General features: G+C 53.6%; 9 protein-coding genes across 9 annotated transcripts; 2 read left to right on the top strand and 7 right to left on the bottom strand.

The window, feature by feature from the left end:
* Positions 1 to 263: 263 nt before the first annotated feature.
* On the top strand, positions 264 to 2,016 carry A1O7_01491 (uncharacterized protein; the record flags this gene model as incomplete). Its single annotated transcript, XM_007755528.1, has 4 exons — positions 264 to 389; positions 520 to 1,001; positions 1,060 to 1,353; positions 1,443 to 2,016. 4 exons carry the CDS (start codon positions 264 to 266, stop codon positions 2,014 to 2,016), a joined length of 1,476 nt encoding a protein of 491 aa, XP_007753718.1.
* Positions 2,017 to 2,598: 582 nt separating this feature from the next.
* Positions 2,599 to 3,458, bottom strand: A1O7_01490 (nuclear movement protein nudC; the record flags this gene model as incomplete). The annotated part of the gene is made up of 3 exons (XM_007755527.1): positions 2,599 to 2,728; positions 2,806 to 3,026; positions 3,225 to 3,458. 3 exons carry the CDS (start codon positions 3,456 to 3,458, stop codon positions 2,599 to 2,601), a joined length of 585 nt encoding a protein of 194 aa, XP_007753717.1.
* Positions 3,459 to 3,964: 506 nt separating this feature from the next.
* A1O7_01489 (uncharacterized protein) lies at positions 3,965 to 5,350 on the bottom strand (the record flags this gene model as incomplete). Its single annotated transcript, XM_007755526.1, has 1 exon — positions 3,965 to 5,350. The coding sequence occupies one exon, from the start codon at positions 5,348 to 5,350 to the stop codon at positions 3,965 to 3,967; it is 1,386 nt and encodes a 461-aa protein (XP_007753716.1).
* An 820-nt stretch (positions 5,351 to 6,170) lies between these two features.
* On the top strand, positions 6,171 to 7,258 carry A1O7_01488 (uncharacterized protein; the record flags this gene model as incomplete). The annotated part of the gene is made up of 2 exons (XM_007755525.1): positions 6,171 to 6,236; positions 6,296 to 7,258. The coding sequence occupies 2 exons, from the start codon at positions 6,171 to 6,173 to the stop codon at positions 7,256 to 7,258; spliced, it is 1,029 nt and encodes a 342-aa protein (XP_007753715.1).
* Positions 7,259 to 7,786: 528 nt separating this feature from the next.
* A1O7_01487 (uncharacterized protein) lies at positions 7,787 to 9,568 on the bottom strand (the record flags this gene model as incomplete). Its single annotated transcript, XM_007755524.1, has 2 exons — positions 7,787 to 9,394; positions 9,446 to 9,568. 2 exons carry the CDS (start codon positions 9,566 to 9,568, stop codon positions 7,787 to 7,789), a joined length of 1,731 nt encoding a protein of 576 aa, XP_007753714.1.
* Positions 9,569 to 10,442: 874 nt separating this feature from the next.
* Positions 10,443 to 11,048, bottom strand: A1O7_01486 (ER-derived vesicles protein ERV14; the record flags this gene model as incomplete). The annotated part of the gene is made up of 4 exons (XM_007755523.1): positions 10,443 to 10,535; positions 10,597 to 10,663; positions 10,728 to 10,883; positions 10,948 to 11,048. The coding sequence occupies 4 exons, from the start codon at positions 11,046 to 11,048 to the stop codon at positions 10,443 to 10,445; spliced, it is 417 nt and encodes a 138-aa protein (XP_007753713.1).
* A 1,044-nt stretch (positions 11,049 to 12,092) lies between these two features.
* On the bottom strand, positions 12,093 to 13,169 carry A1O7_01485 (uncharacterized protein; the record flags this gene model as incomplete). The annotated part of the gene is made up of 1 exon (XM_007755522.1): positions 12,093 to 13,169. The coding sequence occupies one exon, from the start codon at positions 13,167 to 13,169 to the stop codon at positions 12,093 to 12,095; it is 1,077 nt and encodes a 358-aa protein (XP_007753712.1).
* A 2,636-nt stretch (positions 13,170 to 15,805) lies between these two features.
* Positions 15,806 to 17,224, bottom strand: A1O7_01484 (uncharacterized protein; the record flags this gene model as incomplete). Its single annotated transcript, XM_007755521.1, has 1 exon — positions 15,806 to 17,224. One exon carries the CDS (start codon positions 17,222 to 17,224, stop codon positions 15,806 to 15,808), a length of 1,419 nt encoding a protein of 472 aa, XP_007753711.1.
* Positions 17,225 to 17,353: 129 nt separating this feature from the next.
* Positions 17,354 to 17,848, bottom strand: A1O7_01483 (uncharacterized protein; the record flags this gene model as incomplete). The annotated part of the gene is made up of 1 exon (XM_007755520.1): positions 17,354 to 17,848. The coding sequence occupies one exon, from the start codon at positions 17,846 to 17,848 to the stop codon at positions 17,354 to 17,356; it is 495 nt and encodes a 164-aa protein (XP_007753710.1).
* Positions 17,849 to 17,919: the final 71 nt, after the last annotated feature.

Genomic DNA, 17,919 nt, shown 5'->3' with positions numbered 1-17,919 from the left:
GCTGTTTAGCTTTATGAAGATTCTCCAGGATTGCGGGGGACCGGACGCTGTGCTTCGACAGGAGATTCATCTAGATGGAGATTCAATGGAGAGCTCCAACAATCTACAGCATGGAACCCTGAATGTAACCTGCCCATGCATTCAAGTTACACTATGGATGATAAATGCAGGTCATCACTACTCAAGTCTCTCTCTTTTCCTGCTTTCTGCGGTGCCTTTTCACTCCTACTTTCTCTTGCGTCCGCACACCAGTTCGAGACATCATGGGAGCCAAATTCAAAGTGCCATCACCCAGGGTCAAATGGCTTCTGGTTGCTATTCTACTCGAGACTGTTGCTGCAGCAAGCCTCAGTTACAACGGCCTCGCTCAAACACCTCAAATGGGCTGGGTAAGGGATCCTATGGCCATGCAATATAATGCTACGCCGCCCATCGTATACTCCACTCCTGACTCCAGCCTCACGCGCTTTGCGCTTCTGCATGTCCTGACTCGAATGAGGTCTCATTGACATACTCTAGGACACATACAATGCCTATGGCTTAGCTTACAACGAGAGCACCATCCTCACCAATGCGGAGCGGCTCGTGTCTCTTGGATTCCGGGACCTGGGTTACCGTGTAGTGATATTCGATGATGCGATGAGGGAGCTCAAGCGCAGCTCCAACGGCACACTTGTTGCTAACGCGGCCAAATTTCCCTCTGGACTTCAAAATATAGCAAGCCAATTGCACGATTACGGTCTGGATTTTGGCGTGTACAGCTCCGCGGGTCGGTTTACCTGTGGTGGCTATCCTGGTAGTCTAGGATATGAGAGCCAAGATGCAGCATGGTGGGCATCCATGGGGGCCGACTATCTGAAATACGATAATTGTTACAACGAGGGTCTGTCAGGGACGCCGAAGCTAAGTCAGGACCGATACGCGGCTATGTCGAATGCCCTGAACAGCACAGGAAGGGACTTTGTATATTCCCTGTGCAACTGGGGAGATGATAAGCCTTGGTATGGCTACCCCTTGTTATCCCTATTACTCTCTACTAAACGTTGTGGAACCGACTAGGGAATGGGCAAGCACCATTGCCAACAGCGCCCGTATTTCGGGAGACATCATGGATAGCTTCAGTATGCCCACCACAACCTGCCCCTGCGGTCCGGACGACTACTACTGTCAGGTACCCGGTTACGGTTGCTCAGTCATGAATATCCTGGGAAAGGCGTCCTTCATCCGCAGCAAGAACCAAGCCGGGTATTACAACGACCTCGACATGCTGGAAGTGGGTAATGGAGGAATGACCTACGACGAATACAAAGTCCATTTTAGCATGTGGGCCGCCATCAAATCCCCGCTGATCATGTGAGTACTCCTAAGATCCTGGGAATCGTCGCGGCCGGCTCGTCTCCTCGCGCTCGAAGCTGTCGTGTACTAACAACAGTATACTTCAGGGGAAATAAATTGGACCAGCTGTCCCCAGAAGATTATGCGATCTTGACAAATCCAGCCGTGTTGGCGATCAGCCAGGATCCGAGCGTGAGCGCCGTTTCGAGAACTGTAAGACAACAAGTGGATGACAAGGATGAGTGGGGCCTAGGGGACGTCCAAGTCTGGCAGGGTTCCCTCACCGGAGGCGATCAAGTGGTAGCCTTCATCAATGCTGGCAACAACAGCCGGACCATAAGTTACAGCCTGGTCGAAGTCTTTGGCGGGATTCGCACCAACGAAAACGCGCAAAGGAGCTGGGATCTGTTCGACGTCTGGGGGAATCAGACGGTCATGCCAAATGACGTGGCCGCCCGAGTCTTGAACGGGACGCTTGCCGTGGCCAATGCGACGGGGTACTACAATGCTAGCGAGACAAGCTGGGCGTTGGGTCTGAATCAGAGTAATCCGCTACTCATGGGCACTCCAGTTGGTAGCGTGCAGGGTGGAGGGTTACTGAGTGCCGAGGTACCCAGACATGGTATCATGATGTGGCGGTTGAGGGAAGCCGGCAGGTCGCAGAAGAGAGATGAGCTCTGATCCTGCGGAGCGTACTCCATAGCGTGGCGGGTATTATATGTTGTTTGTGCGCAGGAGATGGCATTTCCCAGTCTCTAGAGGTGAAATGTGCCTTGCTGGGGTTTTCGAGGCAGCACATCGACAGCATGTTCGCCGGGTCGTCTAAGCACCAAGCATGAGAGAGGGCCCATCTATTGTCCAGTTGACGGCTGAAGAGGGGGCCAGTATCCCACTACCGAATATGATGGACCGTAACCCGAAGAGGAATTCCCATTTTCACAATCCAATTGAAGACCCAAACCATGGTGCAGTCCGCATCCTGAAGAAATGGCGTCAACTCCATTCGCTATGCTATGCATTGGTGCCATCGTTCCTCATCATTCGTAGGACGCCATTCCTGTACCGCGTACCCGCCGAGTAATCGTGCCTCTAACCCAGCAGACGCAGCCACAGGGAACACACGGTTAGGATAGACACCTCCGTGATCCCGTCCCGTGACGTCTCATCTCGTTCGTCTCATGTGGCCTCCCAGTATCGCCATTACTTCGGCCTTTCCTCGCCTTCCCTAAACTGTCGCCCGTTCGCCCGTTCGTTTTCATCCAATCACCCGATCTTCGCCTTCGAAAAGTCCATCTCAGGGTGCTCCTTCATGAACTTCTTGAGTATCTCGTCCTTTTTCTGGTCGTCGCTCGTCGGTTTACCCATGGCCTTCTGGTTCTGGTCGTACATCATCCTAGTCATGATGTTAGTGGTTGCGCCGCGCGAACAAAAGATCCCAAGCGTGGGGAGGGAACGAAGAATAAAACGTACTTCTCCACCATGCCCCTCGTCTCGCCGTCCAGCTCGCTCAGCTTGGAATTCTCCGGCACGATTTTGGTGGTGTCGATCTTGGGCGCGGACGTGACGATGTGCGCCCACCAGTTGGAGCCGCGCGCCTTTGCGAGCGTGATGAGGATTTCCTTGCCGCCGTCGGGTCTCGTGGACAGTACCCACGTCGAGTCGTCAACTTGGATCGGGTGCGGGAAGTCGCCCTGCGTGCGGAAATGTTAGATCATCCTGCGGAGCGTAGCGTAGCAGTTATGCATCAAGAGTGCGAGAGCGAGTGTGAGTGCGAATGCAAGTGTGAGATCCTAGAGTCCGACTCCGAGTCCGACTCCGTAATTGAGTCCCATGCATATGCAGACGCACTCCGACCATCCCAGACAGCGACGGCGCTCTGACACACTTACATCAATAATGGCATCCTGCCCCTTCACTCCGACTTTGATGTGATTCTTCTTCAAGTCCACGACCAGGTCCCTAGCCTTGAGGTTGCCTGGGATGGGCACGCTGACTTCGGCCTCCTCGAGCGTCTGCGTCCACTTGTACGGCAGGGTGGCCTGTTCTGCTTCTTCGCGCTTGCGGTCTTCGGCGTCCTGGCGGGCGCGTTCAGAGGGGGTGGGTGAGGGGGCCCGGTCGGTCATCATGTATAACGTCTTGCGCAGTAATGCGTACGGTAGGTAGGGGGATGCGTGGCGAGGGTGAATAGGCCGGTGTCGCTTGCAGAGAGGAAGAGTCCCACAGATGTGGACATTTGGTTCTAGAAATTACGAGTTTGGCAGAGCCTCATGCGGGGAAGTGACGAGGCTGTACACCGCGGAAAGGACGAGGCTGAGCATCTGGCCCTTTAGAATGGTGCACACGCCAGAATGTATGGTGGCATACACCCAACCACGCGAGCTCATGGCTAAAAACCAGTTTAGATGACAAGAGAAGAGGATAGTAGACGGAATCTGTGGCTTTTGTAATATGTATTAGTCTGCATTATCTCTGACGCTACCCGTTCAGCCAGAGTAGCGATAGTACCTAGGTATCAATCATTCATGCCAGCAATGCACGTCGCCCAAACTCAAGTTCAACGAAGGACGCTGGCGCCACACGCTTGCTCTATCGTAGCGAAGAAGGAATGAAACTCGTCAAAGTGGACAAATCAGAAACGATTCTTCCCGGTATATCCCTCAGGGACCTTCGGCACGGCCGGCGTGCCGTTCATGGGATCAGGGAATCCTGCCTCGTGCAGCATTTCCGTGAAAGTGGTATTGGGCCGGCTGACTTCTGTTCTCTTTGAGGGATTGAAGCCACCGCCACCACCACCGTCATACCGCGCCGGCGTCAGTGTCGGGCCGTCGTTCTCCGCCGACACTTCGGAGAAGACGCTGACGCCGCGCTCATTCCGCAGTGTAGCGCTCATTCTGTTGGGATTAGTGGTGGCACTATTGGTAGGAGGGGTCTGGAACGGACTGCCCATGTTGTTGGTGGTATTCTGGAACGGTAGTCGCTGAGTAGCCATGCCTCTCAAAGGTGCGATGTGCGCAGGGTTGGGTGGTCGCATGGTTGTGCTAGGTGGGGAGAAGACTTTGATGCTTTCCGTGTCTGAATCGAGCGGAAGTCTTCGCTCCGGCGTCACAGGTACGCCAGTCGCGGCGACTGGGACGTTGTTTGGAACTGGTGGTGTTGGCATTTTCCAGTTGTTGACATACTGCTCGCTGTTGCGGTTGCCATGGGTAGAGAACATGGACTTGGCTCGGTCAGTGGTCTTGCGCAGAAAGTCTGTTCTTAACCCGCCACCACCAGCCATTGGGATAGGGTCTGATATGGTGGGTTTGTAGGAGATGGACGAGCCGGTGGAGCTTCGAGAGCTGGGTTTGCGGTGTCTTCCACTACAAATCACCCAGCCAAGCATCAGGAACGCCCCCACGAACATGCCGGGAAACAGACCTGCCAAGAACACGCCAATCGGGAATTTGTTGCATCGTGGGGTGGCTTGAGCAGCTGAGGCACTGATTGCACTAGGGCTGGCTGTCGAACTTGTTGTCGAAGCTGTCGAAGTGGCTGTCTTCGCTGCGGACGAGGTGGTTGTTGACGAGCTTGACGCATTGCCGGATGAAGGGTCCGTCTTTCCGACGATGCTGGTGTTCTTGATGATGTTGCACACTGAATTTCCAACCCCGTCCGTCACGCAATTGTATCCGAACGGGCAACACTTGGTGCCACATGTCGGCAGTTTATCGCCCAGTCTTGTTGTAAAAATCCCAGCCGTTGGGTGCGCCGTAGCATTTTGTGCCGCAACGTCGCACGAAATCGTTTGGATGTTGTCGCATGAGCTTGATTCAGGGCAGCAGAGTGCTGAGGATGAGGTGTCCAGAGATACGCAGTTGCTGCCTGTCGGGCAGGAAAAGCTACCGGGCAATTTCGGATCGACTGCCGAGCAGGAGTTGTCTTCTCTCCGTAACAGACCCGGTAATCGTGGAGGTAATGTGCTGTCAAAAGCGAGTGTGGGCGAGATGATTGCCGTAGCAATCATCATCGTAGCCATCGTACAATGGCTTGAGATATGCATGGCGGAGTGGTATGTACTGGGCTTTGATACCCGCAAAAGGAGCAAATAAGCAAGCAAACGGGGTCTATGCAAGAAGCCTTCGTGGCCAGAGGTCACAGGATATAAAGAATATAGTCACCAGGACTAAACGGTCACCAAGAAGGCCCCAAGAATAGGTGTCGTGGACGAAGAATGAAGAAACAAACAGCTTTGGTAGTAGAGTCGATGGGCGAGTGACAAAGGGAAAGGAAAGTACTCATCCACCACAAGACTTACAAAGAGATGTCGCCGATTATAGAACAAAAGCTGCCCGAAGCTGCTCGTGTGCCCATCCATCAGGCGGCGAAATGGATGTGTAGAGCTCTGGCCCTCGATTGTCCATACGATTTCGCGGTACTATGAATATGCAGTCTGTACGAAGTGTACTCGAGAGAAGCTTCCAGGAGAGCCAGTGGCTTGCCGCGTATGGAGATCATGCGCAACCATGAGCTGCAATGCAGGTCGCGATAGCGCGCGAAAGGCTCGGAGTGATATGAAACGATAGGTTGTCGACGAAGATGGTGTCTGGCATGGACAGAAGGCGTCGACGTGGAGGTGGCGGACGAGTTTCAGACGCGAGGCTCAGCAAACCGAACGAGCTCTCCGATTGGTGGAACTGTCTAAGCTCAGGGATTGGATGGGCCCTAGACACTATTCCCTTTTCGACAACCGCAGCCATCGTCTCGAGAAATTTGGCCCAGAGCATTGAGAGAGTCGCTCGAGTCAGTTCCTTCCATCGGGCAGCGAGGCGAGACCGCTTTCTAATCACCCTGCTTCGATGATCACAAGACCTGCGACGAGGCCGCAGTCGCTGCTGCGCGCCTTCGTCAAGCAAACGCAACCCGTACGTTTTGATCGATCTACCAGACGCGGCGGGCGATTGACTGACATGCTTGTTCCCAGAAACACGCCTCCCCCTCCTTCACCTTAACGCCCTTCCAACGACGATGTAAACACGGCGTACCGATATGGCCGAACCAGGCCCGACAGGAACTATTCGCCCGGCACGGCGTCCCCGGCTTCCTCAGCGCTGAAACCTACCAAGAAACATACGTCCAGTACAGCCAACACCTGGCCGACCAGCTCAACGAGCTCACGCTCGGCACCGTCGACGAAGACACAGGCACACACGCACTGCACGTCAAGTATGCGCACCGGTCGGACAAAGCGTATCTGTACAACATCTCCGCCATGCTCACATTCACACGCTTCTTCTGGGAGGAGTGCCTTACCGAGACGGAGGATCCGGCGGCGCGCAAACCGGGGCTGCTGACCATGAAGAGCATCGAGCACACGTTTGGCAACGTGGAGACGCTGAGAGAGGAGATGCTCGAGACCGCCGACGCCATGTTTGGAAACGGCTTCGTGTGGTTGATGAAGGGCGAGTCCGGCCAGGATCTGAAGATCCTGCGGACATACAACGCCGGCAGTCCATACCCGGACGCCGCTCCACGCCGCGACGACACCGACATGGCGACATTCGGGCCCGGCTCGTCAATATCAGATCAACTATCCGGCCGCTCGGGCCTGGGGTTCTCCGGCCCCGAAGAACGCGACATCGCCGTCGGCAGCTCCACGGCCGGTTCCTTCGGCGACTTCAGCCCCAACAGGAACAGATACCACGCGGGCCTGCTGCTCATGCAACCCATCCTCTGCGTCAACGTGTGGGAGCACCAATGGATGAGGGACTACGGCCTGCTGGGCAAGAGACAGTATTTGACGGCGTGGTGGGACCGGATTGATTGGCAAAAGGTCGAGAACGCTCATAACCTGATCACGACGGAGAATCTGTCGTCCTGGCAGAGAAAGCAGCCCGCCTACTCGGCACATCGGTACGAGAGCGCCATGGACATCTTCCCCAGATAGCAGGATAGCAAGGTAGCTAGGGTAGACACGGCAGGGCTTGACGTGGCTGTAAGGCATTGTACGAATACCATACCCAGTGTACACGGGGAAACAGGAGACAAAAGGTTCGAAAGTTGTAGATTCACCGAACAAAGACTATCCGTCTTCTTTGCTATTCTCCTAAACTCTACACCCGCCTTTCCATGACAGTTTCTTATCCTAATGAAGATACCGCGTGTTCGAGGTTTCTGGCAGACTGGCAGGAATTTTCTGGCTTCGGGACTGTATCAGGAATCATTGTCCTGGCGCCCTTGGGATGCATCCCATCCAAGACTGTTCGGCCGGAGCTTGACAAGTGCGTCGTGAATACTCTATTGTGTATTTTGGGGTATCACATGCGTAGAGGTAGTAGACCTGAGTCTCCGCACTGTTCATGCAAGAACCTCTCTCTCCTCTCCCCTATGTCCCGCTCCTTCGCCACCCCCCTTGGGCCTCATGCGCCGATTGTAGCAGCATTCCCTCGCCGCATCCTCACACCGCCACGACTTCTCAATCCCAATACCTGATGACGCCGTCCAGCCCGCCAGTGGCCACCTTGCTGCTCTCCTGCTGGTGCCATGCCACGCACGTAACGGCGCCTAACCCCTCCCCTCCCGCTTGGATCTTATGCCACATTTTGCCGGTCTTCCAGTCCCAGAAGCATACAAATCCCCCGGAATCGCCGCTGGCGATGATACCGCCGTCCGGGGAAATGGCCACATCGATTGCGTAACCGCTGGTGTTCATGCCGCGGAAGCCCTTCTTGCGATTCTGGCGAAACTTGTCCCCCGCAGCATAGACGACGATCTGGTTGTCCGCTGACTGGAATGCAACGTATTTCCCTGAGGGATGCGGTGCTGCGCGGACAAGAGCATACATGGACGGATCGGCAATGAATTTGATCGGCACGGGGATCCCGTACTCCCATGCGCGAAGGGACTTGTCGTCCGAGGTGGAAATGAAACGGCGACCTTCGTCCACGAATGTAAGTGTGTTGATCGGACCGAGATGGTGGTCATATTCCTGAGTCAACTCGCCTGAGCGAGTGTCGAACTGGACAATCTTCTTGTCGTTCATCCCGGCGATGAATTCGTTGCCCTCCGGATGGAAGCGCAGTGTATGCGGAGTCTTCCCTGTCGTGAACCGAGATATGCATTTTCCTGTCTCTGTATCCCAGAGCTTCATCTGGCGGTCGTACGATGCCGACAGGAATGAACGTCCTGTAGGGTGGAAATCGGTGTCTGTGATGGCTTTGTTGTGCCCGGAGAACGTGCGGAGCAGAGATCGATCGTGATGTGCATCCCAGAGTGCAATCTTGGAGTCTGCCGACGAAGAGAGTAATAGGTGTGATGATTTCGGAATGAAGCGTAACGAGGTGATGGGTTTCGTGTGGTACTTGTACACGTGTATGAGTTTCTTGGGCACGTAGTTCTGGATCGAGCCGGGTTCTTTCCGTAGGTCGATGTCCAGATCTTGGGGGACATGCATGTAAGTCCGACCCTGGTAGTCGAATTCCGACTCCAGGTGGAATTCGGTCGTTTCCGCCCCAGCCAGATCTTCAGCGTATGCCGTTGCCTCTTTTGGTGGCGCAGGAAGCGGTGCCGGGGCGATACCCTCTTCGACCCATTCCTCGTCCGAGCCAAGTTCCTGGTCGGCTGCAGCTTCTGCCTGCTCATAGGCAACGTCGTCGCTTTGGTATTTCGCCCAGGGTCCCAGGTATGCGCCTTCCCCGTCGACAATACTGCTGTTGCCCTTTTTCTGCCTCTTTGCCCTTATGATTGCACTGTCTTCCTTCGAATGCCGTAGCTGCACCACATCCTTCCCGCCATATTTTGCGACGGCTGTCTGATTGCCGACGAATGCACCATTGACACTGGGATCCTGCGTGTAGCCCAGACTCTGGTATGTCCTGTGCGCGGTCCTGAACGTGTTCTCCGATATGGTCGTCTCCTCCGCGTTCCCGGTGAGCACGTTCTTGCGCTTTAGGGCGTTTCCCGCCGTGGACTTGAATGGGTTTGTAGGACCTTCTACTGGGCGTGCGAGGTTGTCATAGGTGACATTGTACGTGAGCGCATTACTCGTCGGGTTCGCAAGCATGATTTGCATTTGTGCGGTATCCTGCTCCCTGTTAGACTGACCGGCAGCCTGCTAGGACAATAAAGACCAAACCTCTGTAGAAACATCCGGCGCCGCATTCACCAATGTCCTGCGCGCAACCGGAGACACCTTCACCGGCGCCGCGGGCGCCTCATCATCGCTCGAGTCATAAGCTCCGCCTAGTAGACCAGACATTTTGCCTGGTACTAACGTGTGACTGCAACCAGACGGAGCATAAAATTGACAATAGGCACAGGAGAAAGATCACGGCGCCGCATCATCTGCCAAGCTATTCGGGCCACCTTCCCATATTGCGACATACCGGCCTTAGTGAAGGGGTGGCAGCCTCGCCGGAGCCACTTGAAATACCTGAGAAGCTTGAAAGATGTGAGAATGCTAATGGCGCTTTATTCGGTTGCTGCCCGAATCGTCATGGGCTTTGCTGCATGCTAGATGGTGCTATGTCCAAGCAGACACATTACAAGGCATGGGTCACTCGTATTCCCTTTTCGTCAAGGGAAGGTAAGCTGAGAGCATCTGACAGACATGCGGACTGGTATATGTGATTGGTGTAGATGGGAACCGAAGCTACAAATACCAGCATAGAGTCGCCGGAGAGTTGATGTAGGACTTATCCGGGTCCATGTTCGCCGTGGGACTAGGGCGATATCAGGCCTCAGTACGCCCTTGCTAGTTGTTTGAACGCGAAGAGGACCTGGTACTGGACGAGCTGATATTCTTGCGCTAGGGCGTATGGGAACCGGGGTTTGTCTCAACTTCAACGGCATTGCGTTGCCTCTCCCATCGCCAGAAGCACTGTGCCGTAGGCGTCTATATACACCCAGCACTTTCTTCGTTTCCATGTGCCTCCTTCATAGCACACCTCCTCTTGGTGCTGTAGCGACCTTCGTTCTGATGATTCGGCTCTTATGGGTGACGCCCGTCTCATCTTCGTGGCCATGCGAGCGATTTTCCTTTTCAGCGCATTACCCCATTGCCGCCTCTTGTCGTATCTGAAGATCATGAGCAACTCCCGTGGTGCATCGCGGTTGCAAGATCATTGTGTAAGTCAATTGGATTCATCTCTGATCAAGGCAACGATCATGCTGTAGAGATAGAAGAAGAACATGATCAAGTGGAAGCCAAGCTTGATAAATGATTCCTGGTTAAAGCTCATGTCAGTAACGCGAGCAACCCTACGTGACCTTCAGAATGTTGCGAACCTTTTTGTGTACGTTGAGTTTGCGGAATATTTCGGTTGCGTCGAGAAGGTGTTGGCCGTCGAAAATCCTGCCGAACGGGTTGTCAATACTTGTCCTCGCGCAGCTCCTTTTTGGCAATTTCGCCGACGTACTTCTTCGCATTGTATGCGGCAAGAGGCAGATTAAGAATCAACGCCAGCCAGTACCCATTGATCAGGAAGAGGAAGGTGAGGAATGCGTGGACAGCGGCTTCGGGAACGATGTATGTGTTGAGGCGGTTGCAAAGGTCGATTGGGTTGATGTAGTCGCTGTAACAGCGTTGGATTAGCTTTGTATCTGGTGGACGGGCAAAAGCGAGGATCTGTTGCATACCATTCGAGATCGCTGTACATGATGGTGAAGAAGACTTGGAGGAACAGGTTGACGGCATTGATAAGCACGGCCAGCAGGTAGAGCCACGCCTCGCCCGACATCTTGCCTCCTGAGCGACGACTTGCGAAGACCCTATGCTAAGAGAAGTCTGAGAAAGTACCGCAGCTCAAGCACGATCTCCACGGACCTTTGAACTTCAACTTCTTTGGAGTAGTCAAGCAATAGGCTGTACCGGAATGGCTTGCGCAGGGCGGGGTGCAATTGGAAAGATTTGCGGAGGATCGAGGTTTCGCGACACAATGCAGAATAAGTCAAAATCCTTGCGACGAGGTCGGAGGAGGCCGGGGAGGAGATTAAACAGTCTGTCCTGAGCTGGGAGCGTTGCCTATCTGCGAATGTGGGCACTGGAGTTGGGAGCAAATGCAGGCATCAAATGCGATGAGATCAGTCGTGGGGGGAGACACGGGAATTGTTGGCAGACGAGCGCATACTCTAAAGAGGCGATAGAAAATGCGTAGATTCGGCTCTGCCTTCTCAGATTTTCTGCCGCCGCTGTACAGGTACTGAAGGTGCCTGCGACTATGGGTCTCCGTAGTATCTGCCTAGATGTTGTGCACGATCGACCGTACCTTGAAATACTTTTTCTCAACCTCAGCTACAATTATGTCAACCTCTATTACTGTAATCGCAAAGTGTTTCATGACCGTCGTGTTCTTCTTTGGCGGCCAGAAGCCTCTTATGTACAACTAAACATGGATTAGAGTGCCCTTCGCGACCTTTCGGGCGCGGCGTGAAGGTCAGGCAGGCCATGTAGCCGAGGCTGCATCAAGCCTCAGTCCCAGCCTCGAGACCTCATACGGGCATTCAAAGGACGGTCTCACACTGTAGACCATAGTAGGACAACCGCTCAGCGGATTCTCTGATCGAGCGTCTATAATGAATCATACATCTTAGTGGCATTAATAGTCGTCACAATCGAGCAGCTCCGCATCTCGCCCAGAACCAGTCTCGGCGAGGTACTGGTGTAGAGCTCCCTTCTCCAGGCAATGTCAGTCTCGTAACCCAGGAAAGTAGAGTTTAATTCCTTTGGGTACGCATTCGCCAACGTCCGACCATAGTGTACCTTGTGCCGGTCTCCAGACTGCCTAGGTATACATTCGACTCTGGTTTGCCCCTTGAGCCAGTCGAAGCCCGTCTGGGAACCGCAGCAGTTCCGCGCAACCAGCCTCGCAATCCAGCGTTAAATGAAACCGGCGCGAGCTTCCTATCACCAACAATTGATGTTGCAGCGGCGGATTGTCGGTGAAGGCATCAGTACCGCCGCGCTGATCAACCATCGTCCTCAGCGCATCTGTGTGCAGGCGAACTTCGTTTTCCTGACCGAAGTCTGCTGCGTATGCCACCAGCAAAAGGACGGCCTGGACATTTGCATCCGAGCTAGCATGGCCTGCCATCTGAAGCCGATTCCACAATATGTTCGTCCCACGACCAAGATTTCTTTCGGCATCCACTTGATCTTGAGGATTTCCGTCGGCAGCAGGATGCGCTCTCCTCCTCGCGTAGGCGTAGGCTAAGAGTAGATGTCGTGAAGTATCATGCTCCAGCATGTATGCTATCGAAGACTCGAGAAAATCTCTGGACTGATAATGCTCGCAGAAAGTTGAGGTCACTGTAGGCGCAAGGTTAGTTGTGTCTGAACGCCCATGAATCGACTGGTCTGTTTCGTGCTTGAACCGCGTCTCGCGGAAGTTGTACTTACAGAAATCCAGCACTGTGTTGTCAGCAGAAATCCCTGCTTGGGTTGCTGGAGATATTGTTCCACTAGCGGGTTCCGCGACCGCTTGGTCTGTATTCGAGCTAGATCTTCGTTCAAGGCTTGATGGTCGAGTAGGATGTTCAGATCGCTCACGCTGTGAGGGTGCGGGCGAAATGGAGACTGAACTGGCACTGCTCGCTGATGAAGTCGCGATGTCGGTGTCTGTCGTAGGACGTCTGGTCCATTCTAGGTACCTGGCTTGACTTGAACGGCGGAGTAGCCGTGACCTTGCTTCCCGACGCTGTGCCGCTGAATGATATGCCGTATGCCTTTGGATAGCACTTCTGACATTAGGGTCCTCGCTGTTGACGAACTCTATGACATTCGAAGTCTGCAGTCTGCCCGAGTCCCCTCGTCCACTGCCGCTGGGAGCATCATCTTGCTGGAGATTGTCATTTGACGACATGAATTGAAAATAAGATAGGCACGTCTGGGTGTGCTAAAGCGACAGCGAAAATGAATGAAAAGGATGACTGATGCCAATGATCAATATCCTACCTCAGATTTATGCAGTCGCTAGACTCAGGAGATGAATTGGAGAGTACTTTTCCCACAAAGATAGCAGCACAATTCCAGCCTGTGCTCGAATGTGTTCAATCTCTGCTTGGTATGACAGCAAACAGGTTGCAGGCAGCAGGACGAGTCCAGGACGCTCAGCAGGACCGCGAGAGGCGTGAAAATTTGCAAAGAACGGACGCGCAGCGGTTCTGGTCACGGTGTTAGGATATCGGTCCCATGTTCGGTTGGGCACGGGTGCGTTGGCTATGCAATACTGTGTAGACAGGAAGCCACGAGACCAGATGGCCAGAACGGTGCTGATACCGACGGGGCTACGACAAGCTCTTATAGTCTTGGAAAGACCCAGAACTCGCCGCATGGGGCACGCCAATGTAGAACGGTCCAACCACATTGTAACATTGCACAACGATTTGTCTGGAGTTGGTCAGGTCGAAAGCCGCACCTCTTGAGAAATTTGTGCGCCACACTAGCGACTTATGCAAACTGACCTAGGATTCGTGACGGACTGCTTTGCCGCTCGAGAGACGTCTCTGCCTTGCATGTTCTGCTGCATGATAGTGGAGGCGCGGAGGGCGCGCCAGAGCGGGGACTGGAAGATTCACGTTGGTTCGCAGAGGTCCCAGAATGCAGACGATCTCGAATGCTTCGTTTGATATGTGCTCGTACGAGTACAACTGCTATAACAGGTGGGGTTTCGAGATAGGCATGCACTGATTGGTAGGTGTAGGTACATACCCCTTTGAATTGGCGGGCTGCCGGTCCCGAGTTTCTCGGAACCTCAGATGCGGCCCTGGGCGGCCATGGCATTCCCCTGGAGGCAAGCCCTACCGGGCCTTGGGGTCAACTTTGCCACCTTCATGGTTCGATCGACCGGCTGGGTTGCCCTTATCAAAGACCTTCTGAAGTTGGCTTCCATTAGATCTAAAATACGGAGACGCGCGCAGGACCCTGCGCCACCTTTCAGTTTTCTCGAACGTCCTGGCATGTTCGATCTGCGCAAGGCTCCAACCTTCGTATTATGAATCACAACTGTGCCGCTTCTGATGCCCATGTGATCAACTGTGTCCTGCCACGTCGTGACTGCGGTGTACACAGTACTTGGTAGAAGTAAGGCCTTTTTTCGGGCCCGAATTGCCACCGTCTCTCCATGCTTGCTGTCATAACCCTCTAGCTGTGGCGCCGTCTTATCACAGTACAAAGCAGGGTGTTGACAGCTGTCCATAACCTCGGCTACACAGGCATGTTCCACCGAAGCTCGCAAAAATGGGACCTTGCACCACGATTCTGTGTACACAGTGACCCGGCACAACCTAAATTCAACCTTTGCCCAAGTCTGCGGAGTACTGATTTAGCAGAGGTGGCTCGGGTAGATGTGCTTCGACGGAGAAATTTTCCACCCAAGGCAACTCCAGCCCAGACCAGAGAGCGGGAACATGACCCCGTAGGTTTGCGGAAGCCTACGGCCTCTAGACTCGGCGACTGGACATACTGTGGTACATTCAGCGACATGAAACGATGGAAGCGCTTTGATGTTAACTGATTGCAGAAAGCTTCTAGAAGCATGCACCAAACTAATGGCGATCCGACATCCCTTCGCTTGTCGCCTTGAGATGGAGTTGGCACCGAGTCCCATGTTCACCGGAAAGGTAGCCGACCTCACCACCTACTTACATAGTCCTCTGATGGTATGGTGCTGAACAAAATCAAGTATTTGGTAGCCGGCACTGGACATTCTGTTTGATAGTAGGTCATAAGTATATGAGAGAGAGGACAAAACTACCAACAACCAGGATTTCCTATCATGCATGGCACTTTATATGCAGCTCAAGCTGTTGTTGAGCGTTTGCAAAGTAGCTTTGGAACTGAATACCAACGGCGATGGCTGAATTTGACATTCCCACCATCAACGAATGATGGGAGCATAATTCGGCTCGAGCAATTGCGGTCCTGACCACCTGTCGGCTGCTCCACGTGGTCGAAGACTATGCGAGATTCGTGCCTCACCACTCCATCTGCATCTAGAACTGAACGAAACCCATAGTGAAGCATCTTCGGATCGTTAACACAAGCACGGCTGAAGACTGGTGTTCTGGTCACTTCCGGCAATGGTATCCGAACACAGTAGGTTCGAGACCCTTTGCCCTTGATGTATCCTTTGGTTCACTCCGCATGCTCTCTGATGACACCGGGATGGTGTCGACTCTGGCATATCCACGCGGGACTGGCGTAATTTTGTCAAATGAAGCCGGAACTGCCATCACTCTCATGTTAGGAGGAACTTTGGAGGACCGCATTGTTAAGGTCTCCGTGATTCGATTTTCGCTACACGTCGTGTATTCACCCGTATGCGGGCAGGTGCAGATATGGAAATAGAAAGAAGGAATGTCCTTTGAACGCAGATTGGAACCTTCATTTGCCTGGATCATCCATTCAGTGCGGGTACCGAAGAACTCCAAGCGTCATGAAAGCGACAAAACATCAACTAGCTATGCATATGCGAGAGGCCTGATCCGCAAGAGAAGCTTATCTACCCTTTTTGTTTCTCCCACCTGTACTTTTACCATTACCCTTTTGCTTATGTGACGACGACGATGCAGCTGCAGTCGCACTCCTCGTTTGTATTGCGTAACTACCTCCTGGTGTCTCAGTAACGTTGACTTGCACGCCCGCATCGTAGTCGCTATCGTCATCATCGTCATCGTTGTCATCCTCTGTGCCGGGTGTTAGGTAAGTGTACACCTCGGGTTGCCCGTCAGGAGGGAGGAACAGTTCGTCCTGTGGGCGACGATAACGAGCAGCCTGATTCTGCCCAGCCGTCGGACCAGATACAACCCGTCTTTGAGGTGAAGCGAATCGCGGGTCCGATGGGTCAAAACGTGGCGCTCTTCCGACATTTGTTTGGTACGGCAATTGGTCCAGAGGGACATTGACAAGGCTGGAGGTTGAGCGGGCGCGAGGCTCCCAGTCCACTTCGGAAGGGTCAGGCCGGGAAGATCGCGACGAGTTGGAGCCTGGTCTGTTGCTGTATACCACATCCGGGTTCGAAGAGTAACGATTTGTGTAATAAGGATGTTGCAGAGGTGGCATAATTTGTGACTGCCGCATAGACTGGTTGGAGTTTGTACGAGGGCCGCGCCAGGATGGGTCAATCTGACGGGCTCCAACCACGTTGTTTCCTTGCGGATAAGGGAGTCGTCGATCGTATTCGGAATCAGCTGGTGGTAATGCTTGTGCGGCGACCGAGTTCTCACGACTCGCCCGTGCAGAGTCATTGCCAGCGGTGTTCTTTCCACGGCTGCGGCCGTCGCCCGATTTTCCTTTGTTAGGAGAATCATTGACGGATCTAGCGTTGGCCCCGCTCGAGTTCTTGCGGACTTCGACGGGTTTGCGTTTAACCACTGGCGCCTCCTTTTTGCTTTTGGGGACTGCTTTTGGAGCCGCGGAGAGATGTGGAGGATTTTGGTGCCGCGCTGATCGTTCCAAAGCATCAATTTCAGCTCGACTCAACTTGACGTTGGGCTTACCCAGAGCCCGGGCACGCGCAATTCTCTCCTCAGCTCGCTGTACAAGCAATTCCTCCTTCTCCTTGAAAGCGACTTGTATATCCGGTCGCCGTATGAGACCTGATTGCAAATCGTAGTCGAACTCCTCCTCGTCATCAGAAGGGGTAAAGTCGTCAGGGTAAACGTCACCTGAACGCCTTCGACGGACCATTCCGCCACCTAGATCTATACCAGTAAAACGGAGTTCGTCTGAACGATACCTCCCTTGACCATAACTTTGGTCCAGCTCGACACCTTGCGGCGAGTAATCATCATCAGTGTCCAGCTCCTCCACACGAGCATCGTAATCCCATGAGCGTTGTTGTTGTTGTTGTAATTCCCATAATCTGTCGTTGTTCCGCCCCGGTCGTCCCCTTGGTGGTCTTCCCCCAGGGGGCATATCGTATGGAGTTCGCGGCCGACCACCTAGACCGCCTCCTCGGAAAAAGCATTCTCAATTGGTCTGTACGCGTGCGTTAGCTTATGGGGTACTGGCAGAAGATCGTGAGTAAATGCAAAGAGGGAGAGCTCACCTATCCATGAGTGAGGCATGGCCCAGAATTGTGACACCAGTAGCTCCAATGAGCCACAGGAAGGTTGCAATAGGCGAAGAAATGAACGCAACGGGGACAGCAATACATGCCAGGCCAGTGTAAAGCTGGGAGCTTGTAGCTCTGAATGTACCGATTTCAAGATCCGAACCACCAAGTTTCCCTATAGCCCACATGCCACCAACAACCAAAATGATGTCGAAGAGCAGCCACAAGTTTGTGAGCAAGGAGTATACCGAAAGCATACAGAACACGACGGCATAGTTGCTGGAGAAATAGCTCAGGTTGTAGTTGACTCTGGCCTGTACCTCGCCGAAGTTGGCTGGTTTTGACAGTCTCTTCAAGTCTAGGAACTCGGAGATGGGTTTGATGTTGGCAAAGCGCTGGGCAAGGGATTGCGAGCGAACACTGCTGAAGCGGTCTGAGAAATTGAGACGAGACGTCAACGCGTCGAGCGGGATTCGGACAGACATGATGGCGGTCGACGCGACGCGAAAGAAGGACCCAGTCGAGTTGCAGAAGGAAGACTGTGAAAGACTTTAGA

The sequence above is a fragment of the Cladophialophora yegresii genome (genome assembly GCF_000585515.1).
Source record: "Cladophialophora yegresii CBS 114405 chromosome Unknown aczIN-supercont1.1, whole genome shotgun sequence".
Lineage (NCBI taxonomy): Eukaryota > Fungi > Ascomycota > Eurotiomycetes > Chaetothyriales > Herpotrichiellaceae > Cladophialophora > Cladophialophora yegresii.
Note: the sequence above shows the minus strand (reverse complement) of the source record. Positions and strands in the feature narration are given on the sequence as shown.